We start from the raw sequence: 24376 nt of genomic DNA, 5'->3' as shown, positions 1-24376 counted from the left end.
ACTAGCATTAGTTACTGTTTCAGCTATTTCTTTAGAAAAATTCATAGATAGAAAAATTCCATACACACAAACCGAAGATAATATGCCCGCTCTTAGCACACCCATACAACAATATATAATTATATGAGCCGGCTTAAATAAAACGGGGTGTTGACTATACATAATTACATTTAAGATATATTTACCTGCAAAGAGCTTATACTGCCTAGTCTTCATGTTAATCTTGGAATTTTTTGATATGAGCCCTGCAAAAATAAAATTTTTAAATTTAATACTGGTAAAATTATAATATATCACAACATATAAATACTATTAAAACCTTATTTATAATATAATTACTGTACATTTTTACTTTAAATGGCAATTAAAAAATATACTGTATAATATTTGATTCAAGATGATTATGTTAATTAAAAATTTATATTGAACAATGTAATTTTTTTTTTCATTTATGTTTATGCTATTTAAATATAGCTTATTCAAAATGAGATTGGTACTTGGCGGCGACCTGGTGACGAGTAGGGCACTCGTTGAATCAACTTGTCGAGGTCTCTCGGGACGCTTCGGTCGCCGCCTTCGCTTTCAGCATGCTTGTTATAAGTGCGTCCCTATACTAGGTACTGTACATTTTAAATTATTTGAACTCGTCGGCAACAGATGGCTATTTAGAGCAGACTATAGTAAATTAATAACAACTATAACACTATTATTGTTGACAAATCCAGCTGTTTAAAATTAGGGATGGGCCGATACCACTTAATACCAATATCCGATATTCCGCTATTTGCTGCCGATATAAAACCGATACCCGATAATATATGGAAATGTTAAAACAACATTTTTGACAAAAAAAATATGAGCCGATACCACCATAAAACCGATACCTGATAACACAAATAATATTACCTAAAAAAGTGAAAACATTGATTATTATAAAATAATCTAAAGTATTTGATTATTGATAACCTAACCTTGTGAATTATGATACTATGCTGATCGATAGGTTTTTTTTTTTTGGTATCGGTTGAAATGTCGGTTTTGAAAAAAAACCGATACCGATAAAACCGATATCTAGTATCGGCCCATCCCTATTTAAAATATTAATTAGTTTTAGTAATGAATTATTATAGTTCTTAGATTATATTTTTTATATTTCTTAATGAAATTTTTTTTGTTAAATATAATAAATTATTTATTGTTGTATATAATACACAGACTCATACTAAAAGTGTAATTTTCGTTATTCTGACCATAGAATATTGTTGTTTAACATAAGTCAACTGTCAGAAAATAGTTTTGATTTTCCACTTTGGTACACAAGTTGTAAAAATATTAAACCATCAGTAGACCAAAAGTGGACAGGGACACAATGTAACGACAACTATGAAACACTATTTGTATGACACTACACTAAGCTTTTGAATATAATTTATTCAAATGCTACTCTTAAGAGTCAAATTTATGTACCCAAATTTCAAAAACAAATCTTAGAAAAAACAAATAGATTTGAAGAAAATAGAAATATGGAATTTGTGATTAAGTAATAAAATAAGCACTTACTAGGTTCAATTTTAAGATCAACAGAGAACTCGACGTTTTTCACAATTTTAGTCAGTTTTTGTTGCTTGTATTCAAAACATTTAAGATGCAATAATAAGACATAAGGTAGTTCATCGATAGTAACTTGTTGGTACGCATCTACTTCACGGTTGGTTTTTGGACAAGTTAATCCTTCGAGTGTGTCTTTATTGACTAGCATGTCCAAAGCTTCTCGGACAGATTTTGCTTTCTAAAATGAATAAATATTTATAAAATAAGATAATAATTTATTAGTTTTCCAATAACATATACCTCTATGTCTAGCTTAAGCGTGAAGAAAGGTTCAATATTTTCAGTCGGTTCATTTTCACCATTTTTCACTGTGCGGGTACGCAGTTGCCCACGGAATATCTCTGACAAAGGAGTCTTTTCCATAACTGTTCTTCTGGTCACCATTTTATGTTTACCGTTAACTTCCTAAAATATAGATAAATATACAAATTTACAAAAAATTCAAGCCATCAGTATTCATAAGTACTAACCTTCCATTCATTGTTATTATCAATAGCATCTACTTCGGCTAGTGCTTCACCATTGCTTATGTTAGATTTGCTCATTTTAATTAACTGAAAATAGTTTATTTATTAACAAATGCACGGTGGCAAGAACCTGTAACTTACTTCAATCATTTCATCATTAATTCCATTAAGAAGATAACTCATAAATTCTTCAGCATCTTCTTGGCGGCCTTCTTCAAAAGCTGGTAATATTTTATAAACATAACTTGGCTCAAATGCTGGACCAGTATCAGGTGTTTCTTGAGTAGCCACAGATGTAGCTTGACGTTGTTGTTGGGTGGTTCTACCATTTTTAATGCTTAATTGTTGAAATTCTCCAATAAACTGAACCCTAATATTCAAAATTGTTATTATTTGCAATTTTGGTGATCATTTAATACACAAGATATAACAACATACATGCTTTCTAAGATTGGGGTTTGGGATTTTTGTGGTCCTCCTCGATTGTTTCTATTTTTGAGTTTAAATTGTACACTTCTCATGAGGTTGAAAAAAGGAGGGCAAGTTAACAAAGCCTGCAATGTGGCATTTATATAACAACGCGTGTTACGATTGGTCAAACCTCGAGGTTGTAAATGAGCAGTTTTGTGATCCAAATTATAAACCGAAAGAAATTCTACATAAAAAAATAATTATCACATTAGTCTACATTATCAGTAACACTAATATTAAAACAATAACAACGTAACTTACCACCTAATCTTTGTAAATTTAATGCATTATCATCAACATTAGATAAAGAGTTGCTGCTTGATGGCCTAGGTTTAGCTGGTAATGTTTGTTTTTGGTTGTTATTGGTTACAAATACTGATGTTCGGATTGCATTATCAGGTAAAATTCTTGATGGCATAATTATAGATTCTGTATTGGTATTGGTAGTTGGTTGGCTACTACCGTGTAGTGTGAAAACTTTATCATTACTTGTACTAGTACATCCAGTAAATAGTCCTGCCCATGTTTTAAAAACAGGTTTAACAGGTTCAGTGTCTTGAACTTCGGGTATAACTACAGGAGGAATAGAAGATGAAGAAGTCTGTTCTGGATTTAAAAGAATGTTTTCTTTCAATTCTACAACAGGAGTTACATCTTCAGTTTTAGTTTCTTCCTTCTCAGGCTTTTGGATTTCTTGTATCACATCTGGAGGAATAGTAGGGGCAGGTTCTTTCTTTTTTTTTGTTTTATTAGATGGGGGTTCTTTAATTTTTTCACAAGACACAACAGGTGGAATTGTTTCTACAACAATAGGCACGTCACTCACAATAACTAATCGTTCATCACTTGTTACATCTGGTATAATTTCAATAACTTCCTCACAGTCTGGTTGAACTTGTAACTCTTCTTCTTTATCCTGGGGTATCGACATTATTACTGGATCCACTGGAGTCTCATTAACATTTTCTGGTACTTGAGGATAAATATTATGCACTGGTGGAATTGGATTAACATTAGGTTTGCATGATTCGACTAAAAGAGGTTGCTGAGGTACTTGACCAGATGGTGGTGAATGGTACATAGGAGGACCAGGTTGTTGGTATGGATTGTATAAAGTAGGATGTGGATGAGGGTACATAGGATATGTCGGATGCCCATGATGAGGAGGCAAGTATAATGGACTATTTTGAGGTGAATAATAATAATGTGGAGGAGGGACAGCAATATATGTTGGTGGTGATTGATAATTGGCCATTTCCATATTTTCTGGATGTCGATAGGCAATATCATTATTCCGTTTCACATTTGGCGGAGGAGGAATCCCTTTTGGATTCCTGGAAATGTTTGGGCGCCTAAGATTAGGGTCCATAGTTGGTTCTGGTCCAGGATACATTGGTTGTTGATATGGCGACATTTGAGATGGGACATATCCATGTACTGGCGGAGGTACATTACCCATATACACTGGAGGATTTGGCACCATTTGATAAACTGGTGGAGGAGGACCAGGAACAAAATTTCCACCATTTATCATCACAGGGTTCTCAGGTTCTGAATCACCATTAACTGTTGGATAACCACAATCTATTATTACGCGTTTTTAAGTACTGTATTTTAAATAACTAAAATTAAAAAAGAAGAAAAAAAAGTTAGTTAATATACCATATTCATCTGCTGCTGTATTCCAATCAGAAATATGTGGTATGTTGCCCACTTCGTTCATTAAACCTGGTGGAGGAAGTGCTTGAGGTTGAGTCCCGCGAAAAGTCCATGGAAAATCAGGATGTTTGAATCCATCTTCTCCAGACACCCATGACTCGTTCCGTGCGGAATACAGCATGTGCAGCAATCGGCCACGTTCCATGTCATTGATGTCTGTGAAATCGAGGAACTCAAACTCCTAGACAAATTGAATAAAAATCAATACAGAATTTTTATTAAAAGACAAATATCAGTTATTATCTACTAAAATAATCATATCTTTAAATGAGAAAATATGTAACAACTTGTAAATGGATAACTTCCAAAAACACACTTATGTTTTGAATGTTATAAGGATTCAAATTGTTGTTGGAATAAAAAAAATTAACTAAAAAATTAAATAGGTAGGTGGTTGTTTTCAATATGCTGGTACTCATGGAGTTCGACCACGATTAGAGAGTCAATATTGTTACTGTTTCTTTTTTGTATGTTACAGAATACTGAGTAACATTAGTACCTATGACTCAATCAAATAATGAAGAATAAAAAATAAAAAACAAGGCCTGCTTGGGTTCTTGTCCAAATGTATGACGACGTATATAATAATATCAATTATTTATCTTGCTGTGGTATTAATGCTGTCATCTGTTAACAGTTCAAAAGAAATTCTGTTACCATCAACTTGATAATAATTTACTATGCACACATCTACACGACATATGCACACACCTACACGACATACACACACTTACTCAAATTGTCTATAGTAGACTTTAAATAAAGTTAGTATCAAATTCCCTCAAGTATAAAGACATCATATAGTATCAATTGCATTTGTTTGAATAAGATATGGTTTCTAGAACTCTTTAAATTCCTAGGCAATACGAAATTCAAAATGTTTGAAATTTGAAGACGTCAAATAATAAGGGCATAATCAAATTCAAAACATTGACAGCAATTGGATTAATTCATTTTTTTTTCCTGTCTAATGTAAACAGTTTTACTTCAATTATATTTTTAGATTATTAATAATAAGTTAACTGTTATTTTCTTTATTCTGATATATCATATATTTATAACAAATGAAATATCAACTGTCAGAAAATTATTCCATTATCAAATCATCAAAACGACATTTAATAGTTGGATATCATTTGTATACCACATTTGTAACGCTGAATAGTTAAATTGCAATTACAAATAGCTGACTCAAACGTGGATAGAATTTAACTTATTTAAATAAAATATGTATTATCTTTCATATAGGTAATCATCTATTTGATAGCTAAAATTGAAATAGCACCTGAGTTTTTTTAAAGAGTAAATTAAGTCATGACAAATAAAGCATTGTTAAATATAAGTTTCTGCAAGTAATTATATGGAAAATATTTTGAAAAAATGAATGTATAGTTTTAATTTATGTATTTTTCAAAGGAAATTGTAATCATTAAGTTAAAATTAACATAATAGGCAGCGTGAATGATATTTATACATGAATATTGCATGAAAAAGAACTACTTTAAAGTGTTGTAGTGTACAAGGAGTAGAGTATTGATTATAGAGAATTAACTATCAGCAATACTTGATATTTTTTTTGCGCATTATTAATAATTTAGAATTTATCTAATATATGCAATAATGGATAAAAATGTTATATTTTTACAAACATACAGATAAAAAAATGTACATACCCACCTAGGTATATATAAAATACATTAGGTCAGTAAAACTACTTAGACAATTTTTAAATTTAAATACTTAAATAAAATCTAACCTTTTTATTCAAGTTTATAAAAGATGACCCAACCATTCTAAAATTGTATTAAGTATTAAAAACTGGAGTTTAATTGTAATAACTTACAAAATTATCTTGAACAATTTCTTTTATTTCATTCACAAGAAAAATATGAGGTAGTAAACTACCTAAATAATCATATTATATTCTTTGCTTTTAACTTGTTCTCAGGTGTTACGTAATTATTATTAATATACCTATGCATTACAAAATAAATTATAATGTTTTACTACCTAATTATTATTAAAGGTATACAAACTACTAACTAGCTATAGGCCAAGTATGGATAAGAGGAAATTCTTAATAATTTCATTCATAAAAAAAATATAGTTATAACCAATACCTAATAAATTAATAGGCATTGTTATCATATTCATAATACAGTTGTTTCTTAAATTTAAAAACAAATTAGATATACAGTTATGGGAATTAATAACATGGGTTTATGTAATTTTCGCTATTCTGACCCAAACACAAAACGTGAAGGTCAACTGTCAGAAAATCTTCTACCTTTCTTAAGTACCAAAACGATACCTAAGAAATAATATATCTTAATTTACCACTTTTGTAACGCTTGTAGTAAATTATTATTACTAAATGCTGACTCAAATGTGGATGAATATTTTATAAACACAGGCGGCACAGCTAGTTATCTGGCTATCTACAAACTCATAAATTTATCATGTAATATTGGGAATGGAAAATTAATATTATTAAACTAAATTGATTGCACTTGGTAGTTATTAGCTACCTACTAATTGTAGGTATAGGTACTACAGAGATCTTAAGAACTTTAAGTATGTTTCAAAAATATAAAAAAAATAGAAACATAACCTTAAAAACATACCTACTGAATATTTACAATTTTGAAAATTGATTATATTTAAACGACGTGTTACTATGCGCCAAACAAGCAATGATACAAATTACAGTAGAGGATTTAATCGAAGATTGAAGTATTATTTAGGCATGTCAAGTATAAGATACCTAGAGTTAAAATTAACTTTTGATGGTTGTTAACAATAGCCATTGGTATGTGTTCAATGGCCAATAGCCAATAAAATATGTTGTGTTGAGTTGAGTTGTTGATATTTGAATTTCAAAAGTAATATTAAATGTTGAACGAAAAGAAAGCATGTAACTTAGGGATATTTACAGACCGTGTACTCTTCAATTTCTCACACGAAATGCTAAGTCACAGACATTCCATTAAATGAGGAGATTAAAAGGGGAAAAGTTTACGTATGAATCGTTTGCCGGAAATCCGGCAGAATGACCATTGACCACCACCCGGTAAGTATAGCCATGTAGGCAATTTTATAACCGATCTAAGATGAGCTCACAAAACCGAAGCTTGCTTTTGCTTTAATATGCGCCAAATACGTACCTAACCTCAAAAAATAAAAGAAAACTCAGAACGATAACGTGAAAGGCACGTCAGACCGGCCACCTAGAGTGCACATGCACTGATCACCTTTAACCCACCGAATACCATATGTTCTAGAACATTCTTGGGGACGAAACCAACTTCGTCAAGCATCAAGGCTTCCGCAACACGGTAGCATCACCGGGCCATGTGCACAGAACACGCGTGTTTTACGTGCAAGTCGGGTCCAGAGGCAACGGCAGCAGTAGCAGCCGAATTCACCGACGTCGAGGGGCACCACGTGTTCCTGTTGGACACGCGAACCCCCGGCGTGGGGGGGAAGACGTCCACCAAAGCGATTTACACACAACGTAAAAAAAAAAACAACTGTGCTCAAATGAAGAAAACTTCTATGTACCTGGGTCGCACTATTGTCCATTGTCGTCGCCGCGTTGTTGTTGTTGCCGGCGGTGGCGGAGGCGATGGCGGCGGTAGTCCGTAACAGTGGCGTTCCACACTACCATTCCATGGTATTGTTTTTCACAATCTTTCGGCGGCGGTATCTTCGACAGCAACGGCGACGACGGTCAAATCGGCAAACGGTACGTTACGACGCGAAACGTTAGCGCGCAACACGGGATTAGACATCGCAAAGAATACGAAGAAAATGATTGTGGCGTGTACCGTGTAGTGTGTACGAACGCGAGCAGCCGACGGAGGGACAGAGAGAGAGCCGTGTGCGTGTGACAGAGACCCTGGTGGGAGGGAATGCAGTGGAGAAATAGTAAGGAAAAAAAACTACATAATACATATATAAATCGTATATTTAAAGCCGCATGTGCGTGTGTGTGTGTGTAAACAACAGTAGTTTGTGGCCCGTCGGTGTGAGTGTGTGTATGCCCTTTCGTTCGTTTGTTGTGCACGGCGTAAACAGCGCTGTCTGCCGCTTGTGCTGCTCCCTCCCAGCCAGCCGGTCATTTTATAAACAGTACGCGACACGCGATTGGCTCGTGGATGCCGACCTTGACGGGTGACGACCAATTGGGATCACTATCACGACGGATGCCGCTCAAACATTGTCTTGGAGAAGAAAACAAGAGCGTCCGGCGATCAGAAAAACGCCGGCCGCTCACAAGCCAACCAATTGTGTTTTCTAGTCGCTCATACTCGTTATTCTTGATTCATTTGTCCGTCGTCAACACGTCTCGTCAGCCGGTCGACCAGAAAACGTGTTGTACGTTTTTTGTTCCACGATCTAACAGCTGCAGCTGCTGACGATCTATCCGTTTTTTGAGGTTACGATCTTGTGGCGTTCCGATAGTATGATTTCTGAATGTTCAGCAATCATGCAATCGGCATTTGGCAGCGCTTCCGCGTTCGAACACGCCTGGAATACTGATACTGTCGTCCACTAATTGACTTAATAACAATATGTCCTAAATATATTGTTAATACTTAATAATTTAATATGTAGCTTAATCTTTATTAATATATGATAATTATTATTATATGTAATAAAATATATTATGATGGTCTTATACTCTTATTAATCAACACTCTATATAGTTATAATAGTAAATTCATTAAAATAATATACAGTAAATTGAATACTATTCACGGTTTCCCAGCTTTGATCGAAACGATTAGCGAATCAACACATAAACGATAAAGACTTAACACATTGATATTGATATATTATTTATTATCATTATCGTAATTCGTATAATCGTGTGTCAATTGAAATTACCAATTACTAATTTGCTACTAACAAATCCTTTTATTTAGTAAATAATGTAAATCATTAATCTAGGTAAAAAAGGAACATTAAATAGGTATTTGAAGTTAAACTTCCCCAAAAATTCGTTTTGATATATTTTGCAGTGAAAGATAATAACTCATTTTTCATAAGCAACTAGTGTCATTCATGATGTATTTACTATATTTATGAAATTACTTTACTATAGTAAAAAATATAGGCAAACGGGTTGTGGATACCTCTCTTGCATCAAATTCTTAGTTTTAAAAATTTTGAGTTTTAACTATAATTTTTAACCACAAAATAATTTGAACATTTTCACGATTTTGATGAATTTTGTCAACATTTAAAATTATTGAATTGCATTATATTTTCAAACTTTTTGACTCAGAAAAATATTTTGAAGTTTCACTAAAAACCAAAATGGATTTTATCAAAACTTGGTTTTCAATGTATTTTTTTCCCCAACGTATTTGAAAAATACTGGGAATTTTAAATTTTAACCTCTCAAAAGTACCATTTATGTTAAATATGTCACCAGAAACCAAAAGAAGACCAACGTTTTCAAAATATAACATACTCATTTTTTGCTTATGTAGGTAAATGGTAATTATAATATTGACCACGGTCTGTAAATATACATTGTATTATTGTAAGATTATGTCTGCTTGCTGAGAATTAATAGGAAGATTTTGTTCGTTTCCCTAGTACCTAAGTAGTAAGTATATTTTTGTTTTTGAGAAAAAAGAATAATGGAATACTTATGTATTATACACTAAATACCACTATCAAACTTAATTTACAAAACACACTCATAAATTACTTAAAGAGTTTTACTTGAAAGCCTGCTGTAGGCAGTATACATACTAGGTATCTGGCTAGGTAAATTTGTAAAAAGTATTATGCATAGGCAGATTAAACAGCCTCCCCAGAGCCTCCCATATTTACAACTATGACAGATGACAATGTAAATCAAAAATACCATAATATGCACTATGCAGTACCTACTTTGCATTGAAAAAAACGTATTATGTTAGTTTAATAATTATTATCTTGATGCTATTTCGCCGGCAAATTTTTGTTAAACCAATGTTGGTATAATATGAATTGTTAATTCGATCATTTTAATTAAATTATTATCTTATTTTATTTTGAGAAACGATAATTGGAATAATTAATCAGAAATAAATACTGTTCTTGTAGCAGTGACAATTACCTTGTCAGCTGTCAGCGTAAAAGCTAATATATTTTGTTGTAGATAATTAGAATCTAAAAACGTTGATAATTTATATAAAAGATTTAAAAACTTAGTTGTTATTTTGAAAGTTTGAATTATCGAGTTACTACACTAAATATTCTTGTAGAAATAACAATTATTTTGATGACGTAGATATCTCATTAATCCATTATGATCAGGTATAATATTGCTAATTTATAAAAAAATATTTTTTAAAGTATGGGTTTAATTAACAAAATACAATAGTTATAATTTCTTTGATTTTTTATGAAATACATTTTCGTCTATATTCATTTCACAGTAATTTCTAGCAGCGTAGAACGAAAACTCAAAACTTAATAAACATGGAATTAATTAAAACTAGTTCGAATAAATTAATGAGACAAAGTATTGGTTAATTGAAATAAAAAATATTGTATTCAAAGAATTTTTAATATTATAAAATGGTGGTAATAAAAAACGTCTTTAATATCTTTTATATATTATAAGTTATAATAATATACACATAGGTGTATAAAGTATTGTAATTGTATTTAAAATAATTTTTTCTAGATGTAGCCCGAGCCTTCGATAGAGTTTGGCACGATGGCCTCCTATACAAGTTAAAATTATTCCTCCCAGCTCCCTACTGTCTAATAATCCAATCTTACCTCTATGGTCGTACATTTGCAGTTCGTCAGGGCGACTCAATATCCTCCTACTTTTCAATCTCTGCCGGTGTTTCACAAGGAAGGGATTTATCGCCCGATTTATTTAATAAATATACATAAGATATTCCAAAAACAACAAACACGACCATAGCAACTTATGTAGATGATACAGCTATACTCTCCTCCAATCCAGACCCCCTTCTATCTTCAAACTATCTCCAAAATCATCTCAATTTAATAAACACCTGGACAACCAAGTGAAGAATTTTAATAAATCTTGATAAATCTTTCCATGTGCCATTTTACACTGCGAAAAAATAACCTCCCCTCACTTCAATTTCCAGGAGTTGAGATTCCTACATCGAATCAGGTAAAATATTTGGGAATTTTATTTGACAAAAGATTGAAAGGGGGACCGCATTTAAAGTCCAAACGTAAAATCCTTAACAACCGCCTTCATCTACTTAGGTCGATTCTCAAATCTAAACTATCAATACACACAAAGTCCACATTGTACTAATCCCAACTCAGACCTATTTGGGCGTACGGTATACAAATCTGGGGGTGTGCCAAACCTTCTCAAGTCCGCACTATCCAAGCTCCCCAGTCCACCACTCTCCGGCGAATAGCCTCTGCACCTTGGTACGTAAAAAATGAAACCCTGCACAATGATCTAGGAATGCCAACAGTTGACCAACTAGCTAAATTAAACTATAACAAATTTCACTCTAAACTGCAACACTATCCCAATCCATCAGTCATTCGTACTCTTCCTGATAACCCACCGCGCCGACAAAAGAAACTGGTGTTGTGACTTATTAAATTAATTATAAAAAAAAAAAATTACTAGAGGGTACCATCGCTGGATGATTTCCCTCATCTTGTGCTACATGTTTATTTTATGTTTATAGTGTTATGACAGTCATCTATTTTACCTATTGTGTTGTGTAATACAGATTGTAAATTTTCTAAATAAAAAGAAAAATAATAATTTTAAAATATTGTGGGAGTAAAGAATTTATGAAAAATAAAAAAATAAGTATTATTCGTGTTCTAATGAGACTTGAGCTAACGGCGATTACGAAATTTAACTATGTAAATCGATAAATGCCGTGTACTTACTACCTAAGTACCTACCATATATTATACTTGGGCTAGTGAAACCACAGAACAATATTATAGTTGTGGTGAAACTAGAATTACTACGATACTATTAAAGTTGATAAAGATCAGAGGTAATATCAAAAATCCGTCTGCTAGGTTTACATGTGCATTAATTTTCAAACTGTCTTATAATTATGAATACTTTTCTCATTTATCTTAAATGAAAACTGCAATGAATGATTTATTTACACAATATTACAAATTGCAATTACCAGACGCTTGTCCGCGATTGTGATACGGTCAATAAATTATATCCACAAGCTGTGACTAATTAAATGATTAATCGAACAAGTAGTTAATTAAATTTAGTAAATACCTAAAGGCTAAAGTAGTATTTAAATGTTTAGATATTTTTTAATGTTAAATATTATTATTATTAATGGAAAAAGCATCAGCCCTGTTTTTAAATTTTTACACATAGCGATGTACCTCATTATTATAATCTCCACACCGATTAACTATTCAACTTTTTTCGCTCGAAATAGTACACAGGCAAACAATGGTTTCAGAGTAATTTAAAAAAATTTACAAAATTCTGAAAAAACGTATGATGGTTTAGAAATTTTGAATTTAGAAAACTATTTAAGTGGTCTAGAGTGGACTTTAAACAATCATAATATTGAAACTTAAAAAAGTTAAAAATAAATTAATCAGGGAAAAAAACCATGGCACGCTATTCAATATTATTCCTCTACAAGGAAAATCTATGAATCATAAATATGTGTTGGTTAATAAATAACCATGACAACGAAAACCTAACAAAAAATCAGTCACCGACACTCAGAAACATTTGATCGTGTATCCAGCAATAAGTATAGTTTTATATTTTTATACTCTTTATGTAGAAGACCCTACTATCTACTTTAAAGTCTGTATTCTGTAGAAGTCACAATAGTCACTACTCACCAGAATCGTGATTCAAGCATAGACCTTATACTAGTATAAGGTCTATGGATTCAAGGGTAAAAATTAGAATCTAAAAACGTCTTTGATGAGTTTATTATTATGGTGGTGTCTTCCATGATGTAAATATGTTCTTCCATTGCTGACAGTTATACTTTTGTTATTTAGTAACGGCGATAAGAGATAAAACATTTGGTTGTGTAATTTTGAATAGTGCTAAATAAAATAATTATCAACATTTTACAATAATTTTAGTTCTTCCTTGAACCGATTGAGTTCAAAGTCTGAATTGGGAATAATTGCCCATAATTCTTTATTTTCGACTACTGGACGTATTATTGTTCTAAATCTAGTATATTTTTTGGTGTTAAATCTTTGCGAACTTTTAAAATATAATTTTTAATATCATAAGTCATAATTATTTCATTTTAACTAAATTCTTGTAGTGACGACTTATTAATAGTTTTAGCTTATGATGACTATTATTCACAACTAATTTGGGTAATATTTTATCTTTTATAATATATTATAATATGTATCAAAACTAAGTTTGTTCCAAATTGAAAATTAACCCAGAAGTAATTTTATGTTGCCGTAGTGATTTTTGTTTGTATACAATTCATATATTTTTATATCATTTTTTGAAGCCAGTGTTATGGATTATTTTTGTTTTAGAAAAAATTAAAAAACATGGAATTAGAATCGGTACATGATGCTTATAAAAAAGAATTAGAACGAGTATGTGAAAAGCACCAAATTGAATTAGATGAAAATGAACAACGTCATCGAAATGAGATACAACGTTTGTGTACTGAAAACTCGTCAGAGATATCTAATCTCAAACTGACCCTTAAATCTTTATTTGAAACTGAATTGGAAAAAATTAAGAATAATCATGAAAATGAGATTTGTGAATTAAAAGAACAATTTGAGAGACGTTTGAATGATCTTAAAGATTGTGACTTAGATACATTAACAAAACGCATTGAAGATGATATTACAAAAACCCATGCAAAACATAAAAAGATAGTTTCATATTTAGTAAATGAAATATACAAACTTAAAAAAGTAATATTTATTTTATATACTATTTCATTAAAAATTATTACAATCATTTTTTATTTCAGACAATTATTAGTTCTTCGTTTGAGGATGTTGATCGATTCTCATCTATAGATTCTTTTGATCCAAAGTTGTTTCAAAACAATCTAAATGGGCATGATGCAGATATTGAAACTTCAGACTATGTATGCTTAAAAATAGACAGTTAAATATTAATATTATGTCTGATGATATGTCTATATTTTTAGGTATTATCCCAAGATAGTATTGATATGCAAATCAAAGATCTTGAAGACATTGTGCAAGAGAGGTAAGTTATACATAAATATATATATATATCTATGTATATATTTTTAATTTATTAAACCAAAACAATATATTTTAGAGACGATTTGCGTTCAATAGCAACTACCCTTCGTCAATTATCCAAATACTTATGCTCTTTTCTACTTACTAAACAAGAAGAATTAAACAACTCAATTGTAGAGTGTATGAATGGGATGGAATGTGGTGGAGTTTTAAGAGGCCGTGGTGATGGGTATGGCATTGAATCAACTGATAATTGTGAAAAACCTGTTAATGAAATTAGAAGTCCAAGAAGAGTACATTTCATACCAAACATTGAGGAGATTGTATCATTAATTGATGAAAATTCTGTATTAGCTGATTTTACTACTGAAGGAACTAGTGAAGAACATAATCATTTAGAATTGAATACATGTTTGAAGAAGCTAAACGACGAAGCTGCTGCATTATCTGGTAAGTTTAGTGTATATGCTATGGGCAAGGTGGTCAATCTCACAAAATACTACATTGCCTAGTGTTTTTGTCAACTCATACAATTACTATTTTAGTCAAGAAAAATTAGGATTTTTAATATAAATAATAATTATTGCATACCTATGTACTCTTATAAATGAGTATGTATTATAAAGCCATAATAAGCAATATTATGCTGCTCACTTTTTCTGTTTGTATTTCAAAATTTTATTTAAACAGGGTGATTCACCAAGCATGCTCACTCACTTTTTTTATTTAATAACACAATTGTTCAAAATCTGATTGGAGCTTTAAACTTTTAAGGCCATATTTTCAAATTCTTAAAATTTCTTGTTCCACTGAAGAAAGGTTCTGTGGCAATACAAACTTTTGTTTTTCAAATGAAAACCCCCTTTATATATCAATAGTATGTCTTAAATTATTGTCATATGCCCTTGTCATGATAATTTCATCCACAAAATTAAAATAGTTTTTCAACTTATCATAATAATTTTAATGTCCATAAGTCATACCCAAAGCTCGGAAGTTATAGGAGCTGAAATACTAAAATAGATAAAATATGCGCCAAAAAATTGTGTTTAAAATAAATTAAAAATAAAAATGTTATGTGAGGAGAATTGCTAGTTGGATTCAAAATATTTTTTAAAAATCCATCAGCGTTAGGTGAATTTTTCTATATTATAAAAAAAAAAATATTAAATAAAGCGAACAGTCATTGTAGCTTACATTTTTTGAGCTAGACTTGGCTTATATATATTGTCCAGGCAATGTTCAATTTTACCTACATTGGCACATCGCACATTGAAATTGGTTATGTAAACATTGTTCCAGTATTTGGAACTTTCACTAAAAAAATGGATTCGTTCACGTTCAGTCGTTAAACAATGAATTCTTTCACGTTCTTTTTTTTTCTTCAAATGTTTGCGCCTGTGTTCACGTTTATTGAAAAAATGAATTTGTTCACTATGTCGTTCATTTAATTTTTTTAAATAGGATTTATAATAAGAAAATATAATATAATATAATTAATCAAATAATTTAAATAAATATTTATTAAATTGGAAATAAATGAAGCGTCTTAAAAATAGTTCAATTTCATTAAAATATAAACATTGTTCACATTCACATTCAATTTAAAAAAACCCGTGACGTTTGTGTATCGTTCACTAATTATGAACTACCTACATTTTTCCAAACACGGCATTGTTCAATGATCCACTTTGCCCTTAACACTCAAATATTTTATAAAAATTCAAACTCTCAGGGTATACATAACACATTATATAAATAGTACTTATTTATTTATTTATTTTAATTTTGTTTTCATATTTTATTAGATGTAATAAATAATGAACAAAAATTACTATGTATAAATTCAGATGATATGTGTCATATAAGATTGTTTGATAAAAAAATTGAATATTATAAAAAAGTAAGTATTTTCTCATACCAAATTTCTTTATTAATGATTAATGTAGTAAAATTATATATTCATATTACATAATTTTACTTAGGAGCTTGAAATTCAAAAGTCAAATTATAAAAAATTATTTATGGAAACTTCTGCACTTGAACAAGAAAATGTATTCTTAAAGGAGCAACTTGAGAAAGAAAGTTCCTCTATTGATGATAAAAAACAATACAATGATATTGACAATGAAAATCTAATATTATTGAAAGAAAAAGGTACTTATCAATAATTAATGAACAAAATATTATAATAAAAACATGTTTTAATTAAATCATAAAAATATGTTGTAGCACAAGAAATAATTAAAAATTACGATGAATGGCCTAATTTGCAAGTTTTATTTGACGAGTTTTCTGCCGAATATAACAAAATCATTGAAAACATAAAAAATGATAAAGATGATCTTGCTCAACAAGTTAGTTATTTCAAATTATTAAAACCTATCATAAATGTTAGTATTTTTTTTTATAGTTAGTTGTAGCAGATAGCCGACTAAAGTCATCTCAAAAGTTTATAAAAGATCAAATAGCTGAACGTGAAATTGAAAGAGAAGAATTTGATAATAAATTGGAGACATTAAAATGCCAATTGAAAGAAAGAGAAAGAGAATCGCTGGATACTGAAGATCTTAGATCACATGTAATTTTTATTATAAATATGTTTGTAACTCTTGCTATTAAAATTGTTTTTTTTTTAGACTGAACAAGTGGTGACTGAGGCCGAAGAACGGTACATTAAGTTAGAGAATAGACGTTTAAGGACTGAAGAACTATTAAATACTTCTCAACTTGAGGTATTATCATTAAAGAATATCATTCTTAACCATGAAATCAGAATAGAAAATTTGATAAAAAATGAAATTTCTCAAAAAAATTCAATCAATCAACTTACGAATATGTTGGAAGAGGAACAAAATAATCAACAGGATATGCTTACTGAAGTAATTTGAATATATTTTGTATAAACATCATATTTTAATTCATTAAACAAAAATGAATTTAATTATAGTTGAACCGGTTGAAAAATGTATTAGAAGAACAAATTCAATGTGATTGTCATGAATTTGGTGATATTGAAATTGTTATTAATAAAATTAGATTGCAGGTGAGAAAGTCAATTCATTTAAATATTTTATTTCATTTTATTATCACTACTCTTGCTTTAGTTAAAAGATGTTGAAAAAACCATTTCTAAGCGAATTAAAGATCTTGATACTTTTTGGGTTACTGAAGAATGTGGTTCACCAATGTCTGAAGATATATCTGTTGCGTAAGTCTTAGGTATATTAAGGTTTTTAATTTCTTACGTCAAATAATTTTTTTTTCCATCAGAGAACGGTGTGAACTACCTAATAAAATAAGTATTGAGAAAAATAGTTCCCCTGCTCGTATAGTTGCAACATTAGATGATGTATTCATTAGATTGCAAGAGCGTTTAAACAGACTTTTCAAATCAGAAGATGCTATTTTTAAGCATGAATCAGATCAACAAAACATAGTTGATAAGCTAAATAAACAAATTAAAGTAAAATCAAATTTTCAAGAATACTTAGGTATAACAAAAAATATATTAACCTTTATTTACTTTAGAGCTTAGAGTCTGAAGTAGATATGTTGAGAACAAGATTAGCTGAAAAGAGTGATCAATTAACTACTGCTAAAATGAAAATTGATGAACTTAGAGTATTAAAAAATGACAACGTCCATTTAGCCACCTCACAGTTACAAGAAAAACTTCAAAAAATTACTACAGAAAACAAGCAATGCTCTCAAATTATGGAAGAACAAAATCTTGAGGTGTGTATACTAACCATATTATAGTGTTAATTTTTTGGCTTACTTAGTAAAATATTTAGATAAAGACTTTGAAAGATTCAACAAAATATTTTAAGAACATGTTATCTGCTTATGAAACAAAACTTGCCGAAAAAGCAAATATTGATCCTAACACAATTAATAATCTTGAGTCAAAAGTTGTACATCTTGCTGAAGAAAACATCAGTTTACAAGTATTTATTATTATTGGTTCTTTATAACTTAAAATTAAAGTTAATAACATTTTATTATTTTTTATTCAAGATTGAATTAGCTAGTAAAATATCTCAAATAGAAGCATTATCTACCCAGCTTAATAGTTTACAAAATAAAGAGTTGGTATGTACAGTTTAACAGTATCTTAATAATTGTAATATTTAAATATCTAAAATAGTTATTTGTTATGAGCTACTTAAATTTTTTTTCTCAGAATCAAAATGCCGGGAATAAACAAAATTATAGTGTTTCTAAAATTATTGGGACAGACATGCACATAAGTGAAAATGAACAAATGCGCCGAGCGATTCCTAATGAATCTAATACTTTACCTTCTTTACAAATGTCTTATCATCATCAAGATGTTTCTATTCGTGAGCCATCAATTATAAATTTAAGTCTTCCTTCTCAGACCACTAAGGACAATACAAACATCCACAGTTCCATATCTGTAAGAATAATTTTTTATAATTATTTAAATATTCATTTTATTGACATTACGTGATTTAATTAATTAATTAATTAGGAGGAGTTAAAATCAGCACTTGCCAATACAAAATTGGAGTTGGAAGAAAAAAATGCTTTAATCAAAGTAATGGAAAAAGATTCAGAATGTATGGATCAACAACTTAAAGAATTAAAAGAATCTATAAAAATGTTGAGTGTTGAAAAAATTGCTCTTGAAAATCATAATCGTACTTTAGTAGAAAATGAAACAATATTAACAGACAAGTTAAATGATGCATTAACAAATCTTGATAAAAAGCAAGAAACATTGGCTGAACTTGAAACATTAGGTGTTAAATTGAGAGCTGAAATTCAACCATTAGTTTATATGAAAGATATCCTGGAAAAAAAAATCTCTGCATTTAAAGACTGTAATAAAGTACAATCAGAGAGGATAGAGTGTTTAGAAAACATTAATAGTGAACTTTTAAATGAATGTGATTATTTGAAAAAAAATCAGAAGGATTTAGAAGAAATTAAGTCCTTACAACAGGATAATTGGACATTAAAAAATGAACTATTGAATACTGAAAAGTTCAAAGTAGAAGTTGCTGAAAAATTGGAGGAATTGAAAAATGAGTATGATGTGTTGAAAAGTAAAAATCTAGCTCTAAAAGATGATATTGAAAATTTAAAATTGGATAAACATCGATTGAAAAATGAATTGGAAAAGAATGAGGAGTTGCATGCTGATGAAATAATTGGATATCAAAATTTATTGGCTGAAGAACAGAATAAAAAACATCAAATTAATATGGAATTATTAAAAACCATTGAAGAATTGACTAGTCAAGCTTCAGAACAACAACAATTGATGTCTGGTATACAAGAGAATAAGGAATGTAAGCTAATCATATTTTTGTATTGTCATAACATCCCTAAGTTATGTAAAACACTTAATATTTATTAAAATCTGATTTTAGTGGAAGTGACATGCACATTTTCAGACTTTGGTTCAGAAAACTTTACCTCTAACCTGAGTAACCAAGTAAGATTTATTTGTATATTATGACTGGGTTCTATACTGTTTTCTATCATATAATGCCTTTGTTATTATATTCCTCCACCCACCTCATGACACTATTCAGTATATCTTAAGTAACCCCCTATACTTTTTAAATGTATTCCCTCCTCAATGTCGCAGTTGACATTCCTAATCTTTTCGCATCAATCTCATTTGGTCTTATGACCCATCAAAAACCACAATTTTTTTTTTTATAATCAATCATGCTTGGTATGGTTAATACATGCCATACACAGAATGCTTTGCCAGTTCAATTAAATATTTTAGTTTTTTGCCTCTTGGCTACTTTGTTTAAATAATATTCAATGTATTCTGTTGAATCTGTACTTGTTTACCTTTTATTCTCATATACATTCAATGTTTTCAATTCTATAATTACTATTTGTTGTTACGTGTACATTAACTGCCATAATATAGTGTCAAATTAATAAATATAGTAATAATGTTTATTTTGAATTAAATTTAGCCTAAAGATAACATAAAAGCTCTTGAAATTGATCTTGAAAATGAACGGAAAAAAACTACTGGATACCAAATAAATATTGAAAATAAAGATGCTGAAATTGAGCATTTGAATACTATAAAAAAATGTCAAGAACTAAAAATTACTGATTATATGTAAGACATACATTTAATAATTTACAATATCAATTAGACATTAGTTATCTCATATTTTTTTTTTTGTAGGCATAGAATACAAGTTGAATTGGATACAAATACCAAACTGGAATTAACTGTAGCAAAATTAGAAAATCACATTAAAGAATTAGAGAACAAGATTGAAATCTTCAAAGCGAAAGAACTACATCAAATAAATGATAATTTAGTAGAGGTAATATTATTGATAAGCTGTAAATTGTAATAACATTTTACCTCCTCATAATGTACAATATTATATAAAAACTTCTTTAGAAACTGGAAAATGATTTAGTAAAAGTATTGGATACAAATGAAATGTTAGATAAAGAATTGAATAGAATTTTAGACATAAAAGAAGAAACTGACCAACACTTAATTGAAGCTTATAAACAAATTGCTGAGCTTGAAACTCATAAAAACCAAATTTCACTTTTATTGGTATGTATTTAAATTAACATTTAAAAACTTTTTGTTACTAATAAAGCATATGTTTCATCGATCATTTTTAGGAACAACTAGAAAGTAAAAATCAAATGATTGATACATTTAAACATCAACTGGATAATGCAGCAATTGTAATAAAAGATCAACAAGCAAGAAGTGATAAAGATAAAAGAAAACTAGAGCTAAAAGTAATATAGAATTTACATCATTTGCTTAAATAAATGTGTTTATGAAAATTATTTTAATTTATAGCTTTTAGACTTACAAAAAGAACTTAAGGAGAGTAAACAAAAGTATCAGGAAATAGTAAATGATTTTGAAATTATGAAGAACTATGTAATTAAAAAAGAAAAAAATACTGAAGGTATACAATTGATTTCTGAAAAGAATGTAAGTATTTTTTTTTAATTAACCAAGTGAACTCAAATTGCTCTAATTAATCTTACCATGTCTTGATGTCTTAACTTCATATTAATTTATTACCTTTTTTAATGCAAATTGTTAGTCTAAAATGTAAATCATAATAGTTATATTTTACTCTGTCATATATGTATTATTATCTATATGTATAACAATTAATATCTGTCCTTTATGCACTCCTAAACTGTTCAACTAATTACAATTAAATTTAGTACAGAGAGATTAGACATTTGAGAAGAAGATAGGCTAACTTAAAAAGGGAGAGGTTCAACCCAGGGATTTGCTCAACCAGGGTTTTTGAGATTTACCATGAAAATGTTTGTTTATAAATCGTTGCTATTGGTTTATAACAATAATATTAATATAACTTATAATAATAAGTAGCGCCAAAGAAATTATTATTATTATTTATCATCTCCGAAAGAACAGACATACGTCTTTGATATTTGCTTATTGGTATTTAATTGTTGTTTTTTAAATTACTTGTGTCCATGGCAAATGTGAAAAAACGAATAAAAATATATAATGATCCAAAATAAATTGAATATTTTTGTAACAATATTATTTGGTTTAATTATTATAAAATAAAACATATTATTCATATAGAGTTGGCATTAAAGAGCAAAAAAGTGCACGGGATCAGCAAATATATAAATTGTATACATTAGGCTATTTCTTAGAATATTATATTGATTGTGGTAACAAAATTTGTTGGTTTCTCTGTATGTAATTAATAATATATGACAGATTTTATTATTGTGATATAGTTTGATAATAGTATAATAAAATTATGATTTAGACTGACAACTATAATTATAAAATCTAAATTAAAAAATTATCACTGATTTAAGAACCTACAGCTGTTATAATTTATAGTATTTTTTACTTTACAGAAAAGCTTTTTCTTAAAAGTTTAATATAATCAATTTATGTAACAAACTTATGTATAAATTTAAAATCTAAAAATGAATTATTTTGAATAATATTCAAACATACCGGCTCAAATTAAAGTAACCTCAGACAGGGAATGATTTTCTTCCGGTTTAGTCAGAACCACTCCCCAAATTAAATGTGTTGTTGTTTGCTTTCATATCTAACCCCTTTTTGTGGGGGCACAATACTTGGCGGCTGACATACACATTAGTCACGCACATTCCCGCCGTCGTGCACTGTCTGTCAGCTCGTGGCCTGCGATTAATGTTATTTGAGATAGAGTGAAGGTATGTAAGTTTTAGCAATTAAGTTAAGGTATGAAGTGATGGTTGGTAAATTTTTAGAAAAGTGTACATTGTTGGCAGGCTGGGGTTTCTGAGGGTAATCGCTATGAGCTGTGCTGTATTCATTATAATTTATAAGTTATAACAATATTTTAATAATTTAAGTTAATTACTACAATATTTTGAAGAAAACTTACAATTTTAGGATAACTTGGAACTACAATTGGATGACGCCGAAAAAACTACAACTGAATGGCAGAAAAAATATAATGAGTTGCTAAATGAGAACTGTGAAATTAAACACAAAGTAACATTAACGCATACATTTGATTATATTATTATTTAGTAACACATTTTTATGTTTATTAGTTTGAAAGTCTGGATGCTGAATGCAGACATTTGCAAAACAAAATTACTGAGTTGCAGAACAAGCTTACGTTAAGTGATCACTATAAAAACAGATTAAAAATTGATATTCAGGACATAACTACACCTGCTGACTTGGAGCTGAAACACTCAAAATTGATTGTAATATACTATTTTATCATCTGACCTATTTAATTGTTTATTGACGTACATGATACTTTTAAATAATATAGCTCAATTTGGAAGCTGAAAATGTTTCATTAACTAGAAAACTAACAGAGACCCGAGAAAAGTACAATAAATGTAGAGCACATCTAGAGGATATAAAAACTATGTTAACAAGTCAAAATTTAAAAAATATTGTCCAGGAAAATGTGGAACTTTGCAATACAAGAGTAAGACATTGATAAGTATATATATTGTATCATTTTGATTTATTTTTAATTTTTAGGACAAATTACAAAATGAAGTTATGGAATTAAAATGTTGTGTACAAAATTTAAATAAAAAATTATTGGAAAAAAAGGTAGTACCTGGTATTATATAAAAACATAATGCTATGAACTATATTTATGTACTGTAGGTTGAAAACCATTGGCCTGTAGTTGGTAACCAGCACATTACACGAGTAGAAGCTCTCTACCATTCGTTGGTTTGGCAAAAGATGTACCTGGTAAAGTTGGCCAGAGGCAAAGACAAGTTACTTAGGTTTATCATTCAAGAATGGCCCGACTTAGATAATAGTATTGTCAAAACAATGATGCAAAGAATTTGTGCCAAAAGAAAGATGTCAAAGTTCAAGTGAATACAAAAACTTTTTGTTGTATTTATTGTATTCATCGTTTTGAATTTGAATATTTTTTTTAATATTTGTATTCATTCAATTACTATTTCTAGAATCGTAGCTATTAGTCTAATAGCAATTCATCGTATGAGACTGATGGCTGTGAAACACATACAACCCAAAATTGATCTCACTCAGTCTCAACTCGATCTAACACATTACAATTTACCGAAAAAAATGCCATGGATAAAGTGTTAAGTAATTTAATGTTTCCCATCTAGTGCCATTATAATTAGTAGATTTATATGTATACATATAATTTTATTGTAGTATTTTATGGTACAATTTTTTTTATGCATTGATCATTTTTAAGTATTTAGCATAGGATTTTTTATGTGTAACTAATCATACATAATATATCTTTATTGTGATATTTTTAATAACTAGTTGATAATGTTTTTAAAGAAAAGACTTGAAAAATGTGCCTTCTATTTAATATTTTATATATACT

The 24376-nt window shown here is 29.5% G+C and overlaps 2 protein-coding genes across 5 annotated transcripts in view; one reads left to right on the top strand and one right to left on the bottom strand.

Moving 5' to 3' along the window:
- Positions 1 to 8261, bottom strand: part of LOC111032493 (ubiquitin carboxyl-terminal hydrolase 10-like) — a 10804-nt gene extending 2543 nt beyond the window's left edge. For 2 of the 3 annotated variants that reach the window (XM_022312860.1, XM_022312861.1), the window contains exons 1-9: positions 7830 to 8261; positions 4212 to 4449; positions 2811 to 4133; positions 2517 to 2733; positions 2220 to 2448; positions 2082 to 2165; positions 1852 to 2016; positions 1561 to 1789; positions 186 to 245 (exon numbers count right to left, since the gene is read on the bottom strand). In XM_022312860.1, coding sequence (XP_022168552.1) covers positions 186 to 245; positions 1561 to 1789; positions 1852 to 2016; positions 2082 to 2165; positions 2220 to 2448; positions 2517 to 2733; positions 2811 to 4133; positions 4212 to 4449; positions 7830 to 7850 — 2566 coding nt within the window. In that variant the 5' untranslated portion in view covers positions 7851 to 8261. The remainder of the gene's footprint in view (positions 1 to 185; positions 246 to 1560; positions 1790 to 1851; positions 2017 to 2081; positions 2166 to 2219; positions 2449 to 2516; positions 2734 to 2810; positions 4134 to 4211; positions 4450 to 7829) is intronic. The other variant, XM_022312863.1, reaches the window with a different exon arrangement.
- Positions 8262 to 13311: 5050 nt separating this feature from the next.
- Positions 13312 to 24256, top strand: LOC111032498 (golgin subfamily A member 4-like). Of its 2 annotated transcripts, none has more exons than XM_022312869.1 (30): positions 13312 to 13622; positions 13797 to 14189; positions 14249 to 14368; positions 14432 to 14493; positions 14569 to 14942; positions 16301 to 16395; positions 16478 to 16649; positions 16725 to 16849; positions 16906 to 17073; positions 17132 to 17374; positions 17443 to 17538; positions 17600 to 17703; positions 17766 to 17958; positions 18024 to 18230; positions 18290 to 18442; positions 18513 to 18587; positions 18679 to 18915; positions 18991 to 19813; positions 19895 to 19959; positions 20462 to 20613; positions 20683 to 20827; positions 20908 to 21072; positions 21144 to 21266; positions 21331 to 21468; positions 22921 to 23022; positions 23085 to 23243; positions 23315 to 23476; positions 23533 to 23607; positions 23665 to 23882; positions 23979 to 24255. In XM_022312869.1, exons 2-30 carry the CDS (start codon positions 13812 to 13814, stop codon positions 24121 to 24123), a joined length of 5274 nt encoding a protein of 1757 aa, XP_022168561.1. In that variant the 5' UTR covers positions 13312 to 13622; positions 13797 to 13811; the 3' UTR covers positions 24124 to 24255. The 2 variants fall into 2 exon arrangements, with proteins under 2 accessions (XP_022168561.1, XP_022168562.1); XM_022312870.1 differs by lacking the exon at positions 13312 to 13622 and adding an exon at positions 13705 to 13727 and having other exon boundaries at positions 23979 to 24256.
- The last annotated feature ends 120 nt before the right edge of the window (positions 24257 to 24376 follow it).

The sequence above is a fragment of the Myzus persicae genome, unplaced genomic scaffold (assembly GCF_001856785.1).
Source record: "Myzus persicae strain clone G006 unplaced genomic scaffold, MPER_G0061.0, whole genome shotgun sequence".
Classification (NCBI taxonomy): Eukaryota; Metazoa; Arthropoda; class Insecta; order Hemiptera; family Aphididae; genus Myzus; species Myzus persicae.
The sequence above is the reverse complement of the archived record's forward strand: the minus strand, read 5'-3'. Positions and strand labels throughout refer to the sequence as shown.

Bases quoted from the DNA above. Each gene is read 5' to 3' on its own strand.
- LOC111032498 (XM_022312870.1), top strand. From the start codon at position 13,812: ATGGAATTAGAATCGGTACATGATGCTTATAAAAAAGAATTAGAACGA. The intron at 17,375-17,442 runs GTAATTTGAATA...ATTTAATTATAG, and splicing joins AACAGGATATGCTTACTGAA to TTGAACCGGTTGAAAAATGT. The intron at 17,704-17,765 runs GTAAGTCTTAGG...TTTTTCCATCAG, and splicing joins TCTGAAGATATATCTGTTGC to AGAACGGTGTGAACTACCTA.